At 37.0% G+C, this 20,594-nt stretch overlaps 7 protein-coding genes across 7 annotated transcripts; 2 read left to right on the top strand and 5 right to left on the bottom strand.

The window, feature by feature from the left end:
- Nucleotides 1–446: 446 nt before the first annotated feature.
- On the top strand, nt 447–1,883 carry HSV2 (uncharacterized protein; the record flags this gene model as incomplete). The annotated part of the gene is made up of 1 exon (XM_043194413.1): nt 447–1,883. One exon carries the CDS (start codon nt 447–449, stop codon nt 1,881–1,883), a length of 1,437 nt encoding a protein of 478 aa, XP_043050737.1.
- An 84-nt stretch (nt 1,884–1,967) lies between these two features.
- On the bottom strand, nt 1,968–3,062 carry KQ657_003714 (uncharacterized protein; the record flags this gene model as incomplete). The annotated part of the gene is made up of 1 exon (XM_043194412.1): nt 1,968–3,062. One exon carries the CDS (start codon nt 3,060–3,062, stop codon nt 1,968–1,970), a length of 1,095 nt encoding a protein of 364 aa, XP_043050736.1.
- Nucleotides 3,063–3,766: 704 nt separating this feature from the next.
- On the top strand, nt 3,767–6,262 carry PUF3 (mRNA-binding protein; the record flags this gene model as incomplete). The annotated part of the gene is made up of 1 exon (XM_043194411.1): nt 3,767–6,262. One exon carries the CDS (start codon nt 3,767–3,769, stop codon nt 6,260–6,262), a length of 2,496 nt encoding a protein of 831 aa, XP_043050735.1.
- Nucleotides 6,263–6,469: 207 nt separating this feature from the next.
- On the bottom strand, nt 6,470–7,651 carry KQ657_003712 (uncharacterized protein; the record flags this gene model as incomplete). Its single annotated transcript, XM_043194410.1, has 1 exon — nt 6,470–7,651. The coding sequence occupies one exon, from the start codon at nt 7,649–7,651 to the stop codon at nt 6,470–6,472; it is 1,182 nt and encodes a 393-aa protein (XP_043050734.1).
- A 1,141-nt stretch (nt 7,652–8,792) lies between these two features.
- TSC2 (Tsc2p) lies at nt 8,793–13,694 on the bottom strand (the record flags this gene model as incomplete). Its single annotated transcript, XM_043194409.1, has 1 exon — nt 8,793–13,694. The coding sequence occupies one exon, from the start codon at nt 13,692–13,694 to the stop codon at nt 8,793–8,795; it is 4,902 nt and encodes a 1,633-aa protein (XP_043050733.1).
- Nucleotides 13,695–13,979: 285 nt separating this feature from the next.
- GAP5 (Gap5p) lies at nt 13,980–18,106 on the bottom strand (the record flags this gene model as incomplete). Its single annotated transcript, XM_043194408.1, has 2 exons — nt 13,980–15,303; nt 16,395–18,106. The coding sequence occupies 2 exons, from the start codon at nt 18,104–18,106 to the stop codon at nt 13,980–13,982; spliced, it is 3,036 nt and encodes a 1,011-aa protein (XP_043050732.1).
- Nucleotides 18,107–18,951: 845 nt separating this feature from the next.
- VPS62 (uncharacterized protein) lies at nt 18,952–20,274 on the bottom strand (the record flags this gene model as incomplete). The annotated part of the gene is made up of 1 exon (XM_043194407.1): nt 18,952–20,274. One exon carries the CDS (start codon nt 20,272–20,274, stop codon nt 18,952–18,954), a length of 1,323 nt encoding a protein of 440 aa, XP_043050731.1.
- Between the last annotated feature and the right edge of the window lie 320 nt (nt 20,275–20,594).

The following is a 20,594-nucleotide window of genomic DNA, read 5'->3' as shown; positions in this document are numbered from 1 at the left end:
ACTTTTAGTACTATTTACATCCGATGGATTGTTTGTCTGGTGCGACCGTTTCCCAAGCACGTCAGAATGTGCTCTTCACTCCCCCTCAAAACTGTATACTACGTAAAGGTCTCCTGCTTGTAAGAAAGCATTCGTGTAAGGTTCCTTAGTTCTATAGGTACCGAAATTCCATATAGACTCACACTTTAACAAACGATTTAGTAAACTAATATTTTACATGGGACGGTGAAATTTGTGGGTAATTCTCTTATTAGAAGCTATTTGTTTCATTATTTTAGGCAAACATCAACAGGCTTGCTTTTAGTCATTGGTGGTGGTGTGGATACAAACAAAATAACTTTCCCACTCATCCCTTTGGAAGAGAACGGATTGCATTCCATTTCACTACATAAAACCTACCTAAAACATCTCAAGTATAACAAATCAATTGCATAACTATTACACCAATGAATACATCCCATCCCATAATTGATGCCAAAAAGCTGAATCGTGACTTAGACATTTTATGTGTTGCTTTTAACCAAGATCAAGGATGTTTTGCCGTTGGCCATGAACGAGGGTTTGTGGTTTATAATACCAACCCTATTGATCTCCGAGTGAAACGCAACTTTGGAGGTGGTGGTAGTACCTCAAATGATAAGAACAAGTATAATGTGACTTCGTCGCATTCTACTTCTGCTTCTGGAGGATCTGGGATTGGCCATATTTGCATGCTTCATCGTACCAATTATCTTGCATTGGTAGGCGGTGGTAGAAACCCCAAGTTTGCAAGCAACAACGTAGTTATATGGGACGACTTGAAGCGTAAAAACAGTTTAAGTTTAGAATTTATGGTTCCAGTGATGAATGTTTTTCTCCTGAGGATCAGAATCATAGTTGTTCTTCGGAACCAGGTGATAGTGTATGGATTTTCTGCTCCTCCAAAGCAAATAGTGGAATATGAAACTCTTGACAATGAGCATGGCATAGCTGATCTTTCTGCCAGTATATTGAGTACAGGCACAAGCATACTGCCCACTGGAAGTGTTAAAAGTGGGAATGAAAATGAGACATTGTCATCATCATCTCCATTTGGAGAAACAGCCAAATATCAAACGCTAGCATTCCCTGGGAAAACTATTGGTCAGATTCAAATAGTAGACGTGTCTCCTGCCGGTCAAAATAAGAATATGGTTAGCATCATTAAAGCCCACAAATCTAAAATAAGAGCAATATCTTTAAGCAGATCAGGAACACTTGTTGCAAGTGCTAGTGAAACAGGTACGATTATAAGAATACATTCAACACAGTCAACAGCATTACTCTATGAGTTTAGACGGGGTATTGATAGAGCTATAATTACATCGATGAAGTTTTCACCAAATGATTCCCGTTTGGCAGTATTGTCGGATAAAAATACTCTTCATGTATTCACAATGCAAGATCCAACCCGGTATAATGAAAGCAATAACTCGGGAATCGGTTCCGCCTATTCAAATACTAATGACCCCAAAAGTTTACCAACAAATAAACAGCATATTTTACGGAAACTACAACTACCCATTCCGATCCCCAGATATTTTCAATCCACATGGTCTTTCTGTTCTATTAACACAAACAAATACCACCACAATGAAGATGACGAGCTCAACTCTCACGATCTGGGTACTCTCGGCTGGTCCGGGAATGATACGGTGGTTATTATATGGAAGAAAAAAAGAATATGGGAGAAGTACACTATCCGTGAACAAATTCCGAGTGGGCATACTTCAGACAGAGTTTCCAATGGTAGTCATAATAGGCAAATGTCATCAGAATACTTTGACGGATATTCTCAATCTAAACACACCAATTGGGAAATAGTACGGACGGGTTGGAAGAAACTCCTGGAATTAGGAGAATAAGTGCACTTGTGATCTACAGTGTCTATATTAATTATGTACATATGAGCATGAAGCGGATAATTTGTCAATGCATAATCGTATAATCTAATCTATGATTTCACATATTAACGGCTGGTCCATGGCCATTTCTTGTTTACTCTGTACGCTGCCTGGCCATAACCTCCCGTGGAAGCTTCTAACAAATCGTCTGGCATTTTCTTGATCCGCAAATTGAATCATCAGTAAGCTAATCTGTAACAGAGGGTCTTTAGCAATAGTAGTAAAACAATCAGAAACTCTGGACAATGGAGCTAGATCATAATCCCATAAGAGATTGGGTAATGCAAATTTAGACAATCCAAATGGTAGATTTCTTACCAACACACTATTCAACCGTGTGTTCATGCTAATAAAACTCTTTAACAGTGTGTAAATTGGATTAATTTGGTTAATATCTTCATTATTATCTTTGTATGTTTTATTGTACTTGAAAACTTCTTCTATTAAACCCAATTTCGACTCTGAATCCTTAAATATATTTCTTATTGGGGTATTCCTTGAACCACCATCTTTAGAAATAGTATTTGATTTATAATGCAACTTACTACTTCCAACAAGTTCTGAATCAAAATATGGGGAAGACATGTACTTCATTTCTGATTCTATTGGTTTGACGAACTCAAATTTAACATTCATACCATTAATAGTTTTTAGCCGTGTTTCTAGCCAATATATTGATGCCAGAATATGATTGGGAAATATAAGATAATAGGACCCATTGAAAAGAAGAGTATTGGGATCTCGTGCTTTCACAACCTCAAATTCTACTCCCTTTTTACGTAGCTTAGAAGGGAGTAAGTACGTTCTTTCTCTGTTAATGGGGAACATGTTATAGAAATCCCAACTCAGTATAAACGAATTAGCACATTTGAATTTGAGAATATTGGTAGATAGATGGCTTTTATTGAGTCTGACAAGGTCTCTAACAGCTTCTGAAACTGGTTTTTGTTTCCAATCATTGGCTTGTAAGTCGTCAAGTATTGAACGATGCTCTACTGGGTTCTCCTTGGTAGCATCATCCTGACCAATGTTATAGAGTACTTTACTCATATAAGGAACCTTGGACTGTACTTCATAAGACGTGGTGGTATAAAGCAAGTTTAGTAACCTATCGGAAGCCAGTTTCGGTAGCTTAGTCATAGTGCACTTCGATTGTAACTCATTAGTGTAAGTTATTACCAACAAGGTCGATGTTTTCCACATACAAGTGCTTTTGATCTAGTCACGTGATAAGTTTGTACTGCAAATTTGTTCCGGTTCTGAAAGACAAGCCGGTTAGTTAATTCATTCAAATTCATTTATATTGACCCTTCTACTTATTATGGCGTGAAGTATATATGACAAAAGTGTTGATCAATGTTGCTACTTTACCATTGTTATGTATAAAAGTGCTTCCACAATCATAAATAAATCTTTCGCTTCCTTTACTACTTTATACATTGGCTAAAACGGCTTTATTATATCTTTCGTGTACCCACCATGCCGACAGCCCGAACAAAAAATTTGAGATTAAATTTTATGCCACTCAAATTATTCCCTACAAGGTGATCGACTGTGCAGCTAAAAGTCATTGAAGAACATTACTAACGGCTATTAAAGCGTGTGTCCGAGTCTTCGAGTAGGCCACTTTCTTTTTGGCGGATTTTACTCTGTCATAGCTTTTGCTACAGGTCAAACACCTTAATATTTGATCTGTTTTATTAGTGGGAATCGTATCATATTCACAGTGTAAGGGCTCCTCGAAAGCAGAAGAATTTATACTAACTGGTAGACCTTAATTTCTCCAGTTTTATCTGTGAAACCATTCAGCCATTGCTTTTGCTTTTCTTGTACATAAATAAAGAATGCCTTCTGAAACCATTTGGTCAAATAATACATCCCCTATCCAGTCTCATCCTGGACTTGCATCAAACGCTACCTACAAAAGCGTCTTGGATCAGGTTGATCCTGAGGTAGCCAACTTGTGGGCAACACAATCCAATTCCGATAGACCTTTATCTTTGAATGACGGGAGTGAAATAGATAATAATTTATTTGGCATCAAGAAGACTTCCCTTTCCGCTATAACTGCACCTGTCGGAAATTATCTTCAAAATAACCAAGGTTTAAACTTTGTTGGTACGGCGTCCATCAGTGGTGGTATTGCAAGTAGGCATCAAATTCCTCAAGAATCATTCTTACAAAAGTTTGCTCTGGTTACAGATGCCACAAGAGATATTGAACTTTCAAATGGACTTGGAAAGCTTAGTTTGGATTCACAACCACAACGTAGAACAAGTCTTGGTGAAAATAAGAGTTCACTCAAACCTTTTTCTCCTTCCGGTTCCTTGAATGAAAATCTTAACATGCCTGTTCGTAACTCTCGAAACCAATCTATTAGTGAAAAGATAGATAGTTACAACAATTCCTCACCAATCCAGTCAACTGCGGCCTTATCCATTCATTCAGATTTGAATTCAAATAATGAACCGCTTGTGGGCAACAACATAGGAAATTCTCAACCTGGTGCCAACAGAGGGAAACCTGCTTTCTGGAACCCAGCTACGGCAACTTCATTCACTCCAAATATGGTTGGTGCGCCAACTGGGGGTTATGGGTATTTGATGGATAACTCAGGGAATATGGCATTCCCAATGAACTTTGGACCTTACCGAAATGGTGGTCAAGGTATTCCGCCTGTGAGTCCTCCACCATTTGTAATGGCATCTCCTCCCCTGTTTATTGATCCATCATTATATAATGTTGTTTCATTTGAAAATTCACCTAAAAAATCTGAAAATGATGGAGAACTTGATAATGCTGTTGATGAAATTACTCCTGGAATCTCTTCTTCTACTTCTGAGGAAAAGGTCAATGATCTGAGTGTGAAGAACCACTCTCCTGTGATCAATACCCCAAATGGAAAAAATGGTATTGGATTGATGAGCCGTCAAATGCCTGGGGGCTCAGCTTCAGGTTATATGTTTCAACCTTTCAACCCTTACATGTATCAGCAGTCCCCATCTCCGGTTGCTCAAATGCCTCCTGGATCTGCAACTCCTGGTATTCAATCAACACCAATGATGCCACCTATGTTTGATGGCAGACCAAATACTAATGCACCATCTCAAACTGGAAATACCTCTAACGAAAGGCATCAAGGAGGTTCTGCGGGTAGTGGAAATAGTACGGGAAATTTTGGGAACAGAACTGGTGGTGGTAAACGTAAGAATGGTTTGAAATCAAGTAAGGGCCCCAGTCATATTTACCGGTCTCCATTATTAGAAGAAATTCGGAATAATACTGAAGGAAAAGATTACTGTTTAAAGGACATTTATGGGCATGCTGTTGAATTCACAAAGGATCAGCATGGATCTCGTTTCATACAACAGAAGCTTCCTAGTGCTAGCGAAGAAGAAAAGGAAGTGATTTTCAATGAAATTAGAAGTATTTCTTATGATTTGATGACCGATGTTTTTGGGAATTATGTTATCCAAAAATACTTTGAATATGGAAGTACAACGCAAATTAATATTTTGCTTGATTACATGTTGGGTCACATTTATGATTTATCATTGCAGATGTATGGTTGTCGTGTTGTTCAAAGGGCACTTGAAGCTATTGAAGTGGATGGCCAGATCAAAATTATTAAGGAATTGCAAGATCATGTCCTTGTGTGCACCAAAGACCAAAATGGTAATCATGTGATTCAAAAATCCATTGAAAGAATTCCCTTTGACAGAATTAGGTTTATCTTGGATGCATTGGATAACCATATTTATCATTTATCAACTCATCCTTATGGATGTCGTGTGATTCAAAGATTGTTGGAGTTTTCTGATGTGGAAGATCAAAAGAAGATCTTGGATGAGTTGAATCGATTTATCTTCTATTTGATTCAGGATCAATATGGTAACTACGTGATGCAACATATATTAGAAAGGGGTTCAGAAGAAGATCGAGAAGAAATCTTACAAGTGGTATTGGGAGGAGTTGTGAACTTTTCAAAACATAAATTTGCTTCGAACGTCATTGAAAAATGTATTAAATATTGTTCATTAACGCAAAAGAAGAAGATTCTTCATGAAGTAATGCTCAATAATGAAGATTTGGAACTTGACTTTGTTAACGATGATTCACCCTTGGCATTGATGATGAAGGATCAATATGCAAATTATGTTATTCAAAAATTAGTTGAAGCATTCGATACCAAATCCGACGAAAAGAAGCTTTTGGTATTGAAGTTACGACAATATTTAAAACAATTATCTTCTAAGAATGGTTACGGAAAGCATTTAGCTTCTGTTGAGAAGATGATTTTTGTTGCGGAAACTGCTTTAGTGGAAGCTGACACCAACTAAGGTATTTTCTGATACCATTAGAGTTTTTATTTGTTTATTAAAGTTTTGTAAATATGTTGATAAAGTCTTGAGAGAAATATCTACGCCAAGTTTATATAGTTTATATTTTTAACTGTTTATAGTGTAATAATAATCCATTACTTAAAATTATATCATACGGCATCATTCATCAAATCAAAACAAACAATAAACTCCTTAATAGGCATATCAAATGATCACTTCCTTAAAACTCTTCTTCACAATGTCCATAATTTGTTCAGTGGGAACGACATTATAGTGGAGTCTCAAGAGTTTCTTCAAATCTGAAGACGGTATAGCCATTTTTGAGTGCTCACTGTGAAACACCAAGTAGTCATACAATACAGTCCACTGGAATAAAAGTTCAACAGTTACTACACCCCAATCTTTAAACAAAAGAACATAAGAAGGGTGAGCCTTCATCAATTGTTCCTGGAGTGTAGCAGTAGAGTTGTTCACTTCTGTCAAGATGCCTTCACCCACATCAATTTCTGAACCAATTGATACTGGCGAGGTGCATGCACCTTGGGCCGCGATTTCTTGCCTCAACTGATAAAGACTCAAGTATGAGGAATTTGAAGATACTGTAGAAAATATAGGTAAGGAAGACCCCTTTCCATTGGATGCAGGGGACAATGATGATGAATAAACACCCAGTGCCAGTGGTATAACAGAGTTTGAAGTGGGATTTACTCTCTTAGTAACGTTATCATTAAGATGAGCCATGTTGGCCCCAATAGAACCACCAGGGTGTCTTTCCGAGAACAAGCGTCGACGGAGAGCCAAATCTTCTTCCAAGATTTCCAGTAGAGCTATTATAGATGCGTCACCAACTGAAAGCGATAATGTGGTGGTAACAGTGGGTGCGGGGAGTCCGTGAACATGTTCTTCAGTTAAAAACGTGGGCAAATCAACCAATAACATCAGCGAAAGATATGGGGCCAACTTACAATTTCTATTGCATGTTAAAAGTATGATAGGAATATTGTAAGGGATATGAGGAATCAAGTTAAGTAATTCTGGAGTATTCCCACTGGCTGAAATCATAATCATTGAATCTTTTGGCTTCACTATACCCAAGTCACCATGAAGAGCTTCCGTAGGATGTAACGTTGTTGCATGGATAGACAATGAATTTGCTGTGGCCAGAAGTTTGCTGGCTATCTTGAATGATTTACCGACACCACAAAAGATGATCTTACCACCATTTTTACTGGTGGTGAATAATGTCCTTATAGATTCCTTAGTCTGTTCTTGAACAAATTCATCATTTAAATACTGTGCGTAGACAGATGCTAATGCTGTAGATTGAGATGCTAAGGTTGACTGTATAGACGTCAACGCCTTTCTTCGAAGGAAATCGTGAGACATGTAGGAGTTTTATATATTGGTCTGTTCGATATTGGATACGATGGTTTACTGTCGAATCAACTGTTTGGAGTCAACTTGAACTGGAGGAACTTGAACTTTAGCAACTAGATTGAAAGCTTACTGATTGATATATATATATATATATATGTGCGTGTGAATGTGTGTGTGTATTTGTACGTGAACGAATGGATAACCTCTATCTTTACGTCATACCGTCTCACATACTTATGTGGAAGTTACAAGAAATACCGACGGGTATTCAGCCCTTTTGGTTTGTCATCGCCGCCGCGAACCATTCCTATTCGGTTTGGCACAAAACGGAGCCATGTCGTATAACAGTCTAGACAGCTTGCCTGCACTATCATTCTCTATAGAAAGAGGAGAGAGTCCTGAGAAAAAGGACTAATCGTTGCATTAGGAACTCCGTCGCTCTTCTGTATCCACCAATTCCACCTGTAGAATTAATGGCTTCCACCAACCATTAAACTAGGAATAATCGGTCTACGTTGTTCTAATGGAGTATGTTTACCATTGCATTTGCCAAGGGCAAAAACTTGCTCATTGTCTAATAACTAATTGACTCGCCACGATGACTAATTAGATGTAGGAGATAAAGAATCCCAAAATCGCTAATTCATCAAGAATAGACATAGTCATCGTTAGGTATTGCATAATAATCGTAGCTCCGAATAAAAACCTAACTCCGCCTCAAGACCTTTTGTGTTATAAAACGGGTCTAATGAACTGGCAACAAGGTAATAGCATTGCAACATTTATTAGTGAGTCCAGCCACACCTGTCCAGACTTTTTCTCATCCTAAAAGTGGGGAATAACTATTTAGGCTATTTAATACATTAGATGCATCCACTTGTCTTTTGCGTGTGGATTTCATTTCTGATAATAGCAGTTTTAGGTTATATGATTCAAGTGGTTGTGAAGCAGGCAGATAGGACAGATAAATACATCCCTTCAATTTTTCCGAGAATCGGGAAGCGTTTATTGTTTCAAGTGGTTCCAAGTGGTAAAAGTATAATTGTTCCGTATGCATGCCTTGGGTTTATTCTCATTTTGGTAACGCCACACTTGTTCCAGATAAACTATTAACATGAATTAGAGCATGCTCACTATAGCAATGACTGTCTTAAGTATATGAATTAAACTCGAAAAGCAGGAAAAGTTCTTTGGCATTTTCATTGTCGTTCCCGTTACTGCTTCCCATGTTGTTCCCACTATGTTTGCTAGAATGATTGTAAATGTACTTTGTTTTAGCACTTAATGAAGGTGTGCCCATCGATGATCCAAATTGCGGATTATTTGGAGTTGTGGGAGTAGTAGGGCTTCGTAATGGAGCAGAGTTATCTGAGATTAACCCTTCATTCAATTGTTGCATAAACGATTGAGTCGGATCCGATTCAGATGTAATGTTTGTAGTAGATTTCCCTTCAGAACTCAAAATTGATGAGGTCCTACCTGAAAATATAGAGCCTGTTCTTATACTCTTATTCTCACTGGATATTCCGAATCCAATACCAGCATGACCACCAGCAAATCCGATTTCAGAACGACCACGATTTCCGTACGGATCATCTAAATCCCAAGCAGATTCCTCTTCCATTTCCATTTTCTTCAATTCCTCATGAGCTTTAATTGTCTTTTCTCTTAGTAAACTTATTTGTTTCACTCGATGAGTCCAAATAGTTGTAAAAAATTCTCCATTCGAATGCCAAGTATTGGCAAATAAACTTGATCTTAATGCTAGATTCCTCACATATGTAGCTAGATTCTCTTCACTAACAATTTTAAAGTGACATGCAGAAAGAACTCCAGGGACACCACTACGACGATAAAGCTTGACCTTATAATGCTTCCCACCTGTATGTAATCTGTGTGAATCACCGTCGATGTCGTCTAAGTCAGCACCATCACCACTTATGCTTACATCCAAGCCTCTATGCCCCGTGATTGAGCTTTTGGAATAAGTATGATGACTGATGACGATATTGATAAAGTTAAATTGTGACTTGATCAAATTAAAATTAAATGGGATACCACCACTATCATCAAAATATATGTTGACATAATTATTCCCAATATGTCTTTTCTTCATGTAAAGGCTATGTTCAGAAGTACTTTCGGGCCCTGTACTAATAGTTGTAGGTATTCTGGAATCATCATTTGAGTTCCCGAATTCTGATGATACCTGTAACTCGTCATTCCATAAGTTCTTCTCCATCATAGTAGCGGTATGGAAAATCAAATGGGTCAATTTGTCACTCCAATGAATGGCATATTCTCCATCCATATCCGTTTCGGTATCCAACCCACCAACATACTTATCTTTGCAACCTTTTAATCGTATGATTGAACCCATTTGTCTTATGAATTTCTCATACTCTTCATTTCCTATTTTGTTCAGTAACACGGCTTCTTCAGTCGATTGGCCCTTCCCAATATAGAGGATTCCAATTTTGTGATAATCGATCATTGGTATCCGATCAATCATATTCAAATTCCGTAATGTTAGGGAATCGTCGATTAATGGTATTGGTTTGGATTTATTGTGCTCATCAAAACTAGTAAATAATTGTAAAAGAAGATACTCATTATCAACCATGTTATCATCGACATTCAAATTGATATCAAAGTAAATATGACCAGTCGGTCTTCTTATAATAATTTGGAATTTCCCATTCATTTTCTTGATGATTGACAACACACTGTAACCAATGATCCAACTCTTTGTTGATACACTATTTTTATCAACAGATTGAAGTTGGTTTACCTTAACAGGAATATCGCAAAAGGTAAATCTAACAACAAAATCAAGCATTGAGATCAACTGTTCATTCATATCACTATCATTGGAAAGAATCAAATTCTTTATTACAAATGGAGAAATCATTTTCCTTTCATGCATTGCAACCTTCAAAAACCAGTAAGCAATAACATCATACGAAAGTTGCAATAAATATTGGGAAATAATTGGCGTCACAGCATAAACGTTAGTACTTGGAGTCAGCTCCACAATGGCATCTACTCCATGTGCTTGTAGATCTCTATTATCTGACAGTAATCCACCAGGACTTAGATTTCTCTTTCTTATATCATTGGAGTACTGAATATACTTAAAACAAATACCAAACACCGATTTGTATTCGTTTGTATTGATACTGGAGATCACAGCGGGAAGATCAATTAATGACAGGAGAAATTCTAAAGTATGAGCCATTGCAAATACATTGGTAACTCTTGTTTGCAATTTTGATAAAATCACTGGCAAATATTTTTTAAGCAGTAATGGAATATCATAACAACAAACGGTCAAGAAATTGATGATGGGAATAGCAGTTTTCTCCCATGAATAATCCACTCCAAGTAAGGTGGAATTAATCATTTGTTCTAGTTCTGTCTTTGAAAACAATGCTTTATAGCCTATTAAAGCAGAAAGGTTCCGTATACACGCAACTTGTAGATCTGCCTTAGTAACGTTTGTAGGGAACTCAAATCCATTTGGCAACTTGGACAATGAAATATGTTCGTTTAAAATACGACGAAACTTCCCAATGCTTTCAAATTGTTCCTTGAAAAGTTGCAAATTCGATAATTGAGAGCAAAAATGGGCCCATACAAAGGTATAAACCTCCCAATCTATGTACTCTTCAACAATCTTGAGAACAATCTGTAACCAGAGATTAATATCTATGGTAGCCATATCCTGGTCTAAAGCTTCCTCATTGTCTATTCGTTGACTGTAAGGGGAGTTTATCGACTCAATTAATAACTTACTTGTGGGGGTATCAAAATATCTTTCAGGCAAATAGGCTAAGCTCTCTGGATAACTCCACTGATAATTATGAGCAGTAAAATTATTCGTAACTTTCTCAATATCCACATCATCATCAGCACCATTTTGACTGGCGCTTCTTAAGGCATCTTCTTTAATCGTGTGAGCTGTTCTTCTAAATGCTGTAGCAAGACCTTCCATATCCTTTGGACTCGTTAGATAAACAAAATTCTCGCTGGTGACTCTCAATCGTATCAATGTTCGTAATACGATCAATAAAACATCGATCTTTGGTTCATTGAACGCAAAGTTGCCTAGTTTGATCAAAATCAGGTAACAATTTGCTGCCTTGCCAGCTTCCTTTGTTGTTATGAAGAATTTGGCTATTGCTTCTGTAAACTTTATAATATATAGTGTATCAACATTTCTGCCCATTGAAAGTATCCCTTGCAATATTGTTTCTGTGAAATCTTCAAATACTTTGAGTGGAGCATTCTGTAGTACATCTGTGAAAAATTCATAAGATAAATAATGTAATACTGTTTCTGAAAGATCGTTCAACTTTAGCAATTTCATAAATATGTCCTTTAGAATGTCAAACTCTAATTCATAACTTGGTACAATTGCAATTGAGATAAAATGACTTTCTTTGATAACACGTAAACTTTCAAGTCTTATAATATCTGTTTCTTCTGTTGGGTCCCTTACAACTGTATTGTAGACAAATTTGTTTAGCACTAGTTGTTGACTTTCCTTCCAGAGGGGATTAATAGCTGAGCATAACTTTTCGTCTTTATAATACGTCAACACAAAAAGGACATCATCAAGCGATAAAAGGTCTTGGTACTCGACAAAGAACTTGACCAAACGAGATCGTGGGATATTTAAACCGTGTTCTTGGAACTGTTCTCTTAAAGAATTTATAATATTCTTCATATGCATTTTGTCTTCATCCAGATTCACTGAAAGTTGAGATAAAACATCAAATAACGTGGTTGAAGAACCATACCACACTTGGAATGGAAATAGCTCACTTGTTTGAGGTGTTGTAGAATAATTCTGTGAGTAAGATGTTTTATCAAACATTCTATCTAGCATTTGAAGTATTATCACATTCAATGCAGGGATCTTTTGTTCTAAAACGTATGCTTCAGCTGCTATCACCACGCTGTGAATGTAGTCAATTTTAGATGCCTTTGCAGTGGACGCAATGATAAAAAGCTTTTCAATTAGTAATAATGCACCTATAGTAGTATGAACAACTATGGTATCACGTTCTGTAATGGGGTTCCCATAATTTTTTGCAACATCACAAAGTGATAGAAAGACTGTTGGAAAGGTAGTTTCAGAAATCATATTAACTAATGATTCACTCACAATCTTAGATTGGTCATTCCTCTTTGAATATACATATGCAAACACCTGTATAATGCGGGAGAAAGATGAATATTGGATAGTTCCAAAGACAATTACTGTATTCAATAATTCCACACAATCAGATACCAATGTCTCGTTGGTGGTTTGATATCCCAATTCAGTTGCAATATCGCACACTGAAACAATGAACTCTTTATCAGATATAGTGTAATTAAGTCTTAAGCAATTCTTGACATATTCAAGAAGCTTATGCAAGTTCTGATAGTTTCTATCTTCGGATAACTTTTCATTTTGGGTATTAAAAGACTTTGCTTGTTTGGTTAGATAAACCAAAGCTGATTTTAAAAATGTAGGAAGGTTCCTTCGGAAATCATAAATATAAAGATCATGGATGTCTTTCCCGTTATTGGATAAGGTCTTTAATGCTAGCAAGTATAAATCAAACTCTGGATCAATGTGACTTTCAGAGATTTGACAATATCGAGCAATGTCTTCAAAGTACATTAATTTACCACTGACTGTCAAGTCATCATGCTTAATACACTCTATCATCAATTTAATTCCTATTCGTCTAATTGACGATGTTATTCGACCCTCACATAGGTCTCTACTCATATACCAAATCTCTGGAACTGATGATATGCTATATTTCTCTAATGATTCGGTAACTTTCACCGCTGCATTTGCTCTGGATGGTAGAGGTCCACTCTTTAATTGCTGAAGTAGTTTCTGTTGACCTTCTCTTCCTCCTACTACAACAGGGTTGATCACAGGGACATTTTGGGACAGAGTAGGTGAACTTGACCTCAATGACTTTCGGAGTGACTTGATCACGCTTCCTATCCCTGATACAGCAGAGATATTAGGGTAGTGGGTAGACATCTAAAGTCCTCCGGGTTGTATAAACTATAATAAATGTACGTCTATTCGAGATTTGCAAAGGTAACTTCAGTTAACCTACTTGAAATCCAGACCATCGTGAAAACATCCATTGATGCCATTTCGAATTCCGGGGTATTTCCGAGCGTGTGTATAATATGGGGTAATCAATGCACGACCTCTTGTTTAGATCATACATTATTTAAGTAACAACTGCAATGTATAAATTACTTACATATTAACTCCAGTACAATTCAATTACACGCTATCTGTAAAGGCTTGACTCGCTTATTTTAATTGTTCAAACTTGTGCAAATCCTTAGAAATGTCTTCATCAAGGTGCAAAAAGTTAGTTCCCAAAATCAAATCTGCTAACAAGACACAAGCACCGTTAATAAAAAAGCCATAGTATAACTTACCCTTTTCAGCTAATCCTCCAGTAAATATTGGCCCAACGCATCTAGCATATGTCTTTCCAATATTCACTAAACCAAGAAATTTAGAGAGCTCCTTCTTCGGAATGATCGACACAAGCAAAACCTGTCTAGGAACAACATCCATTGTCATAGTCAAATAGTAAAGAATGAGGAGAAAAGCAGCCACCCAAAACTGAGATATGAAACCAATAAGAAGAAAGAAGACTGCTGAAGGTGCCTGTGTAAATAAGATTGATTTTACAGGGCCTAGGAATTTAGTCAAATAAGCTGAGGGTATGGAAGATATTGAATCAACACTATTTGTAATGAAGAATAAGATACCCAAGTGGGTAGCAGATACTTTGAAAAATTTTTTGAAGTAAAAGATTGTCCAAGCTGAAGGCATGAAACCATATCCAAGTGAATCAAGCATAAAAATAGCCAAGAGACTGTACAAATTCCTCCTAGTACTTGTTGACAATGCATTCTTACTAATTTCGGGTTCACATTCAATCAAGCTACCCTCTTCTGAAGACACCTCCAACGGTGTTGTCTCGTTTGGAAGTTCAGTGGTGCTTTCTTTGACATTATCATCTCCTAGTTCACACTTTTCGGAAAGAAGCAAAAAAATAAATAACTTCACCACTGCCATCCCCGCATAGATGACAAATATACTTCTGTAAACTTCCAAAATCTCCCATCCTCTAACCTTATGAAAGTAATCCACAATTAAACCACTAGACAAGGCTCCAACAGCTGCCCCCGCAGTAGATATCAAACCATGTAATGCAAAAATCTCAGGTAAATGATTTGTTGGAGTTAAATGGGCTATACAAGCCTCCTCCACTGATTTGAATGGTCCTGTTTCATCTCCGGATGGTGATATAACTCCAACAATTGCAGCCAATAATAAGATTGGAAAACTTGTACTTCTACTAAATATTAGTCCAGCACCAAGCATCATGATGGAACCAACTATTAATACTACTCTTCTACCTATTTTATCAGCATATAAGGTGAGAAAGAAAGATATTAAAGCATCACCTATTAAAGTCCATGTCATGAAGCCACCTATTTGAGATGGCTTCACTTTTATCAGTTCAAGAAATAAAACCAATACTTGATTGGTGAGACCGTAACTCAACATCCGGAAAAATACAGAAGCCCATAGCAATCGAATATCTCGGTTGGACAGCCTCAAAGACGTAATGAAGTGCATGTTTAGTTCATGAAGTTACTAACCTCTCTATAATTCTTTGAAAGTCATGTGTGATAACTGTTGAAATATCGGTTCTATGTAGGAGAGAAATACAGGCAAAAATGACATAACAAAAAGACAGAAATTACCTATCAGGGATGAAGGTCCAGTATATCCGAAATTAACTTTGCATATAATTAAGAGAAGTTGGGCAATGGTGAAGCCATAAAGAGCAAACGGTGCATATGCGGAGCTAACAAGTTTGGTGGACGGCTCACACTCAACACCTGCTAAAAGAAATGTCAAAAGTCTATTGCTAAATGGACTGAATTAGGGTAATTTGGTACATTCTGTAAGCTGCTTTAATGTTTAGGACGTGTGAACAATACATTGGGTAAGAATATCACTATCTTTTGAGATAATTTCAAACACAAGCGAGGCCAGTTCGTTGTTGAAGTTCACTGCAATGCGGTGTTCCAACAGGTAAGAGCGTGATTTGGTAGCGGTCCAAGTGATCTATTTAAATGGCAATTTAATTGATTGGAATTCGAAGAAACAGTAAAGAGTTAAAACGACATCCAAAACTGAAAGCAATAAAGTTGCGTTGCTCCTGGCATTCAAAAACGCAAATGAAGTTAGACATATTTTACGATGGTTAGGCTTCATTTCATATGGCAAGATATTTTAACATCGAATACGTGAAACCTAAATTGAATACCGCGGGCTTCTTACCATGGCTTATGGCAGGAGAAAGCCCAAACAACTGAAATAAACTACTATATAGCGCAGAAAGGTAAGATAATAATTTGAAGTCACAACCTGAGTGCGTAATTTTATTGACCTATCTTCTACAGACGAGAGTTCGTACTAGTAATATTTACTTTAACATGTAACAATTTTCGAACGCTATTTGAAACATGTCCCCAAGGTAATTTTTCATTATGTGAAATGGATACAAGTAAGGCGGATATCAGTTCTATTGACAACGGTTTCGTAGATTTAAACACAATGATTCTATTATTGATGATCTATTAATGACTGAATTATAAATGAATGACTTAACACCAAAATTGGTATATTCTATAGTACAAAGGCTTTGCTGCCAAAATGGCTCTTTCCTCTGCCAATTCTTCTTTCAAAGCTTCTAAGTCCAGCTCTCTTCTACCAGAATCAATATCAATGTCTTTTGCTCTGATGAAAAGAACCCAATTTCTTCTATAAATCTTATGACCCACGTAGAAGATTATAAGAATGACAAATCCAAGATATACCTCAAAGAATGCTTCGGCATTAGGTTTACTACCCAATGGCCATACAGCTTCCCAGAAGGTAACTATCAACACAAGAATGTTAAGGCAAGCTGCATAAATAGAGCCTATCACGCCTGTTTGGGAACTGTAAATCAACTCTTCAGTTGAACGCCCTTGAACCTTAAGAGCCCTTCTGAAACGAAGATGGGCAATATTAATAGACAACCAAGTGAAAATGGCAGATAAGCCTGAAATCGAAAGCAACCAAGTGAAAACGGCATTCTGTTTATGACTGGCAGCAATAAATGCTAAAAGACCAAAAATATTGGTAATCACAATGGCAATAATAGGTCTTCCCTTACGATCAATATATCCCAAGAACAGAGGAGCAAGACCTTGTTCGGCTAATGAGGTAACCGTTCTGGTTGTGGCATAAACACAAGATGAACCAACGGAAATGACAGAAATCAAAATCACAACATTCATAATTGATGGCAAAACCTTAATACCACCGTTGTTAATGGCAATGACAAATGGGGATGCAGAAATATCAACACTAGAGCTTCCATTCATTAATCTTGGATCATTGTATGGAACTAAAAAGGCGATTAAAGTTAATGAAACAACGTAAAACATAAGAATTCTCCAGAAAACTTGCTTTGTTGCCTTAGGTAATGCATGTCTTGGATTCTTTGCCTCAGCAGCGGTCAATCCAACTAATTCAGTACCTGCAAACGAAAATGCAGCTGTGACAAAAACAGAAGCGACACCTTTAAATCCATTTGAGAAAGCACCTGGATCATGCCAGTATTTAGCTCCTACGTAATTACCTGTGGGACCACCACCTGCTGCTAAAACAATTGAAACAATGATGAAGCCCACAACAGCAAGCACTTTGATAGAAGAGAAAATGAATTCTGCTTCACCGTAAGCTCTGACACCGAAAAAATTTATAGCAATTACCACAAGATAAAAAATTGCAACCCATACATCAGGGTTTATGGATGTGTTCCAATATTGAATGGTAATAGAAGCTGCAACCAATTCTAAAGGTAACAAGGTAAGATACTGGAAGACATAATTCCAAGCAACACTGAAACCAACACTGGGATCAATAAATCTTGAAGCATATACATTGAATGAACCACTGATGGGGAATGTTACACTCAACTCAATTAATGCTTGCATTGTACAAAGAATGGCAGAACCAGTGAGAACCCAAGCAATAAGAATACCGCCTGGACCACCAGTACTCAAAGCAGACCCTGAACCAATGAAAAGCCCTGTACCTATGGACGAAGCAATGGCAATCATTTGTAAATGTCTTGGTTTAAGTTCTCTTTGCAACAGTGATGTTGCAGTTTTGATATTAATCCTTTGGATTTCTGTGAGTGAATCTTCATCAAGTTGTTCATATTCCGGTTTCTTAGCTTGTTTGAAAGAGTCTTTAAAGTTTTGCCATCTGTGCTTTGACTCCGTTTCACCATACGGTGATATTACAGAGTTGGAGGCACTTAATGTGCTGCTATTGGAATTCAGTTTTTCACCCATAGTAATAGTAATTTTATAGTGAACAGTGATTAAATAGTTACTGGGGAAAACTTACACCGCGCTAAATCTTATTATATATATATGGGAGTGAATATTCGTATATGCAAGCTAAATATTATAATTAATACAAGTTCATCGCAGAAGGTTTCTTACTGTATGTATGATCATTCGCTCGAGTCATCTTGATGAAGTCGACAGTTTTCTTTTGTTGCAAACGCCGTTCTCTTCTCTTGTTACTAGTGTTCTTATATGCATGCCACATCTGCCGATGACTCTTAGGCTACAAAGTCAATTTGAATGCCGGGTGAATTCGGGACAATGCCACTAATGGATCTATTTATTATATTAGCTAAGCTGACTCTCAAGTACAAGCATAAGCACTCGAGAATATGATTAACCGATTGACTAGTTAAATTTAAGGCATTATTCAAGCATCACTATTGTATCTGTCTATGCTTCTGTTGGTATTTTCTTTTTTTGCTGCAAAGGCTGGAACTAATTTTCAGGTGAAACCTGGTGAAGAATCTTGACAAAGGGGGAGGTGACTGAACGCCATTACCATGATACAATTATTAAAGGGTGAACTGTATGCATGTAGACTTTTTTTTGTTTCTTTTTACTTTGACTAAATTAATTATTCAATGGTGATTAAGCCGCTCTATGATAGAGAAGTCAAAAATACTCTTTGCGTTACTTCCTATACATGATGGTGGATTTAATATTAACCCCCTAACAAAAATTAAACGTCCTTCAAATAACTATGAACAACTATAACTTTATTCTCCCTCTCTAAACTTCATTATTAATTAACGGAAAATATAAAATCAAATAAAAACAATCACCCCTTACCCATAAAATATATCAACTAAAAAGCAAAATCCTCCTCCCCAAGTAACGGTATTGATAACTTTCCGAAGCCAAAGTGGTCGTATATGATTGAACATATTCCCACAATTATTCCCTTCACTTTCAACTCCAACTCCCCACTTTATATTGGTTCTTATATTACACCCACCCCAGAAATTCCACCATTTGGTTCTCTCACAAGGCTTTATCCGATCAAGGTTCTTATGAAGTGGTCCAGTTGGTCCAAGAATGTATTTATAACCGCCAATGATATTGTACTTTTGACGAGGATCTGATGATGGTAACTTTTGGTCCCCCCACGCTCCCCTAAAGTACAACCAGTCTCCATACAGCCATTCTCTACCTGTATGTTTAGGGTTGGCATTTCTTCCGATACTAGGGTGAACTTTTACCCCATCATAGGTGTAACCTAAATAGTTTCTGGTTGGATTCCAGAGTGGTCCTCTATCAGTGAAATCACATAAAATTTCGTATGGTAAATCATGTGGATGTTGTCCCACACTGGGATAATTGGCATGGGTACCTCTTGCAGAAAATATTATAGGATGTTTAGGGTCTAAATCATACTTTTCCAAGTGTTTATAGTAAAATCCTCCACCACCCCCATGGGCAGACATCCATACAATCACTGGGGTACCTTTATAGAATCGAACTAACGAATGCTCCCAATCTCCAACATGATTTCCATAAGGACCAGCTCCCATCACAAAGGGGCCTAAATTAAACGAATAAAAATAAAACCAATAAGAATCAACCCATCCATTACCTTTATCTACAACGATCAAAGTAGCAGGTGCATTCTCTATTTCACCATCTATCAAACTGGGTTTATTCTTAACACCAGTAATCCACTCTGGGTCAGCATCAAAATTGGAGTTTGATGTCATTATAAGAAATTCATTGGGATAATCTTTAGCCAAATCTCCCAACTTTCGGATGTTCATATTCTTTTCTGTTCCCGGTACTGTAGTTCCATTTTCAAACTCAACATGAAGATTTGTAACATACTCCTTAACATCATATGGGAGATATCTTTCTTCGGAGTATAAATGAACCAAAGGTGCATAATCGATTACATAGCGAGGGATTTCTCCATCCTTTATGGTTCTTTGGTTGGTAGTTGGATTTGCAATCACTGGAGGGAGATTGCGTAAATTATTGGGTGGCGATTTTAATAGCCCATCAACATGGGCCAGAGCCTCTTTCATAGCATGTTCAAAAGCCAATGGACTTGACGGTATTGCCTCAGCAACACTTGCCAATGCAAACAATACTGTTAGAACATGAGTAGTGCCAGTCATAATACTAGTGCTAAACATCTTGGTAATGTAGTCAGAAATATTTATCCAACAAAAACAATATCTTCTATCAATTCATAAACGCATTAAATGTATTTGATAGAGTACTATAGTTAAATTGCAATTCTTTCGTGATATTATATGTAAATTTAGTTGTGACGTAGTGTGAAATAGCTGGAACGTGCGGAAGCAACTATAGTCAGGAATTAGTATCGATAATGTATCACTACCAGACGGAGTTATAACAATCTCCGAAAGTTGTATGCAGCAACAAAACGTTGGTTTTCAAAAAGCCTATGGTAATCTTTTTATAAGCGTAAGCA

Source organism: Scheffersomyces spartinae (genome assembly GCF_019049425.1).
Source record: "Scheffersomyces spartinae strain ARV_011 chromosome Unknown scaffold_4, whole genome shotgun sequence".
Classification (NCBI taxonomy): domain Eukaryota; kingdom Fungi; phylum Ascomycota; class Pichiomycetes; order Serinales; family Debaryomycetaceae; genus Lizanozyma; species Lizanozyma spartinae.
Note: the sequence above shows the minus strand (reverse complement) of the source record. Positions and strands in the feature narration are given on the sequence as shown.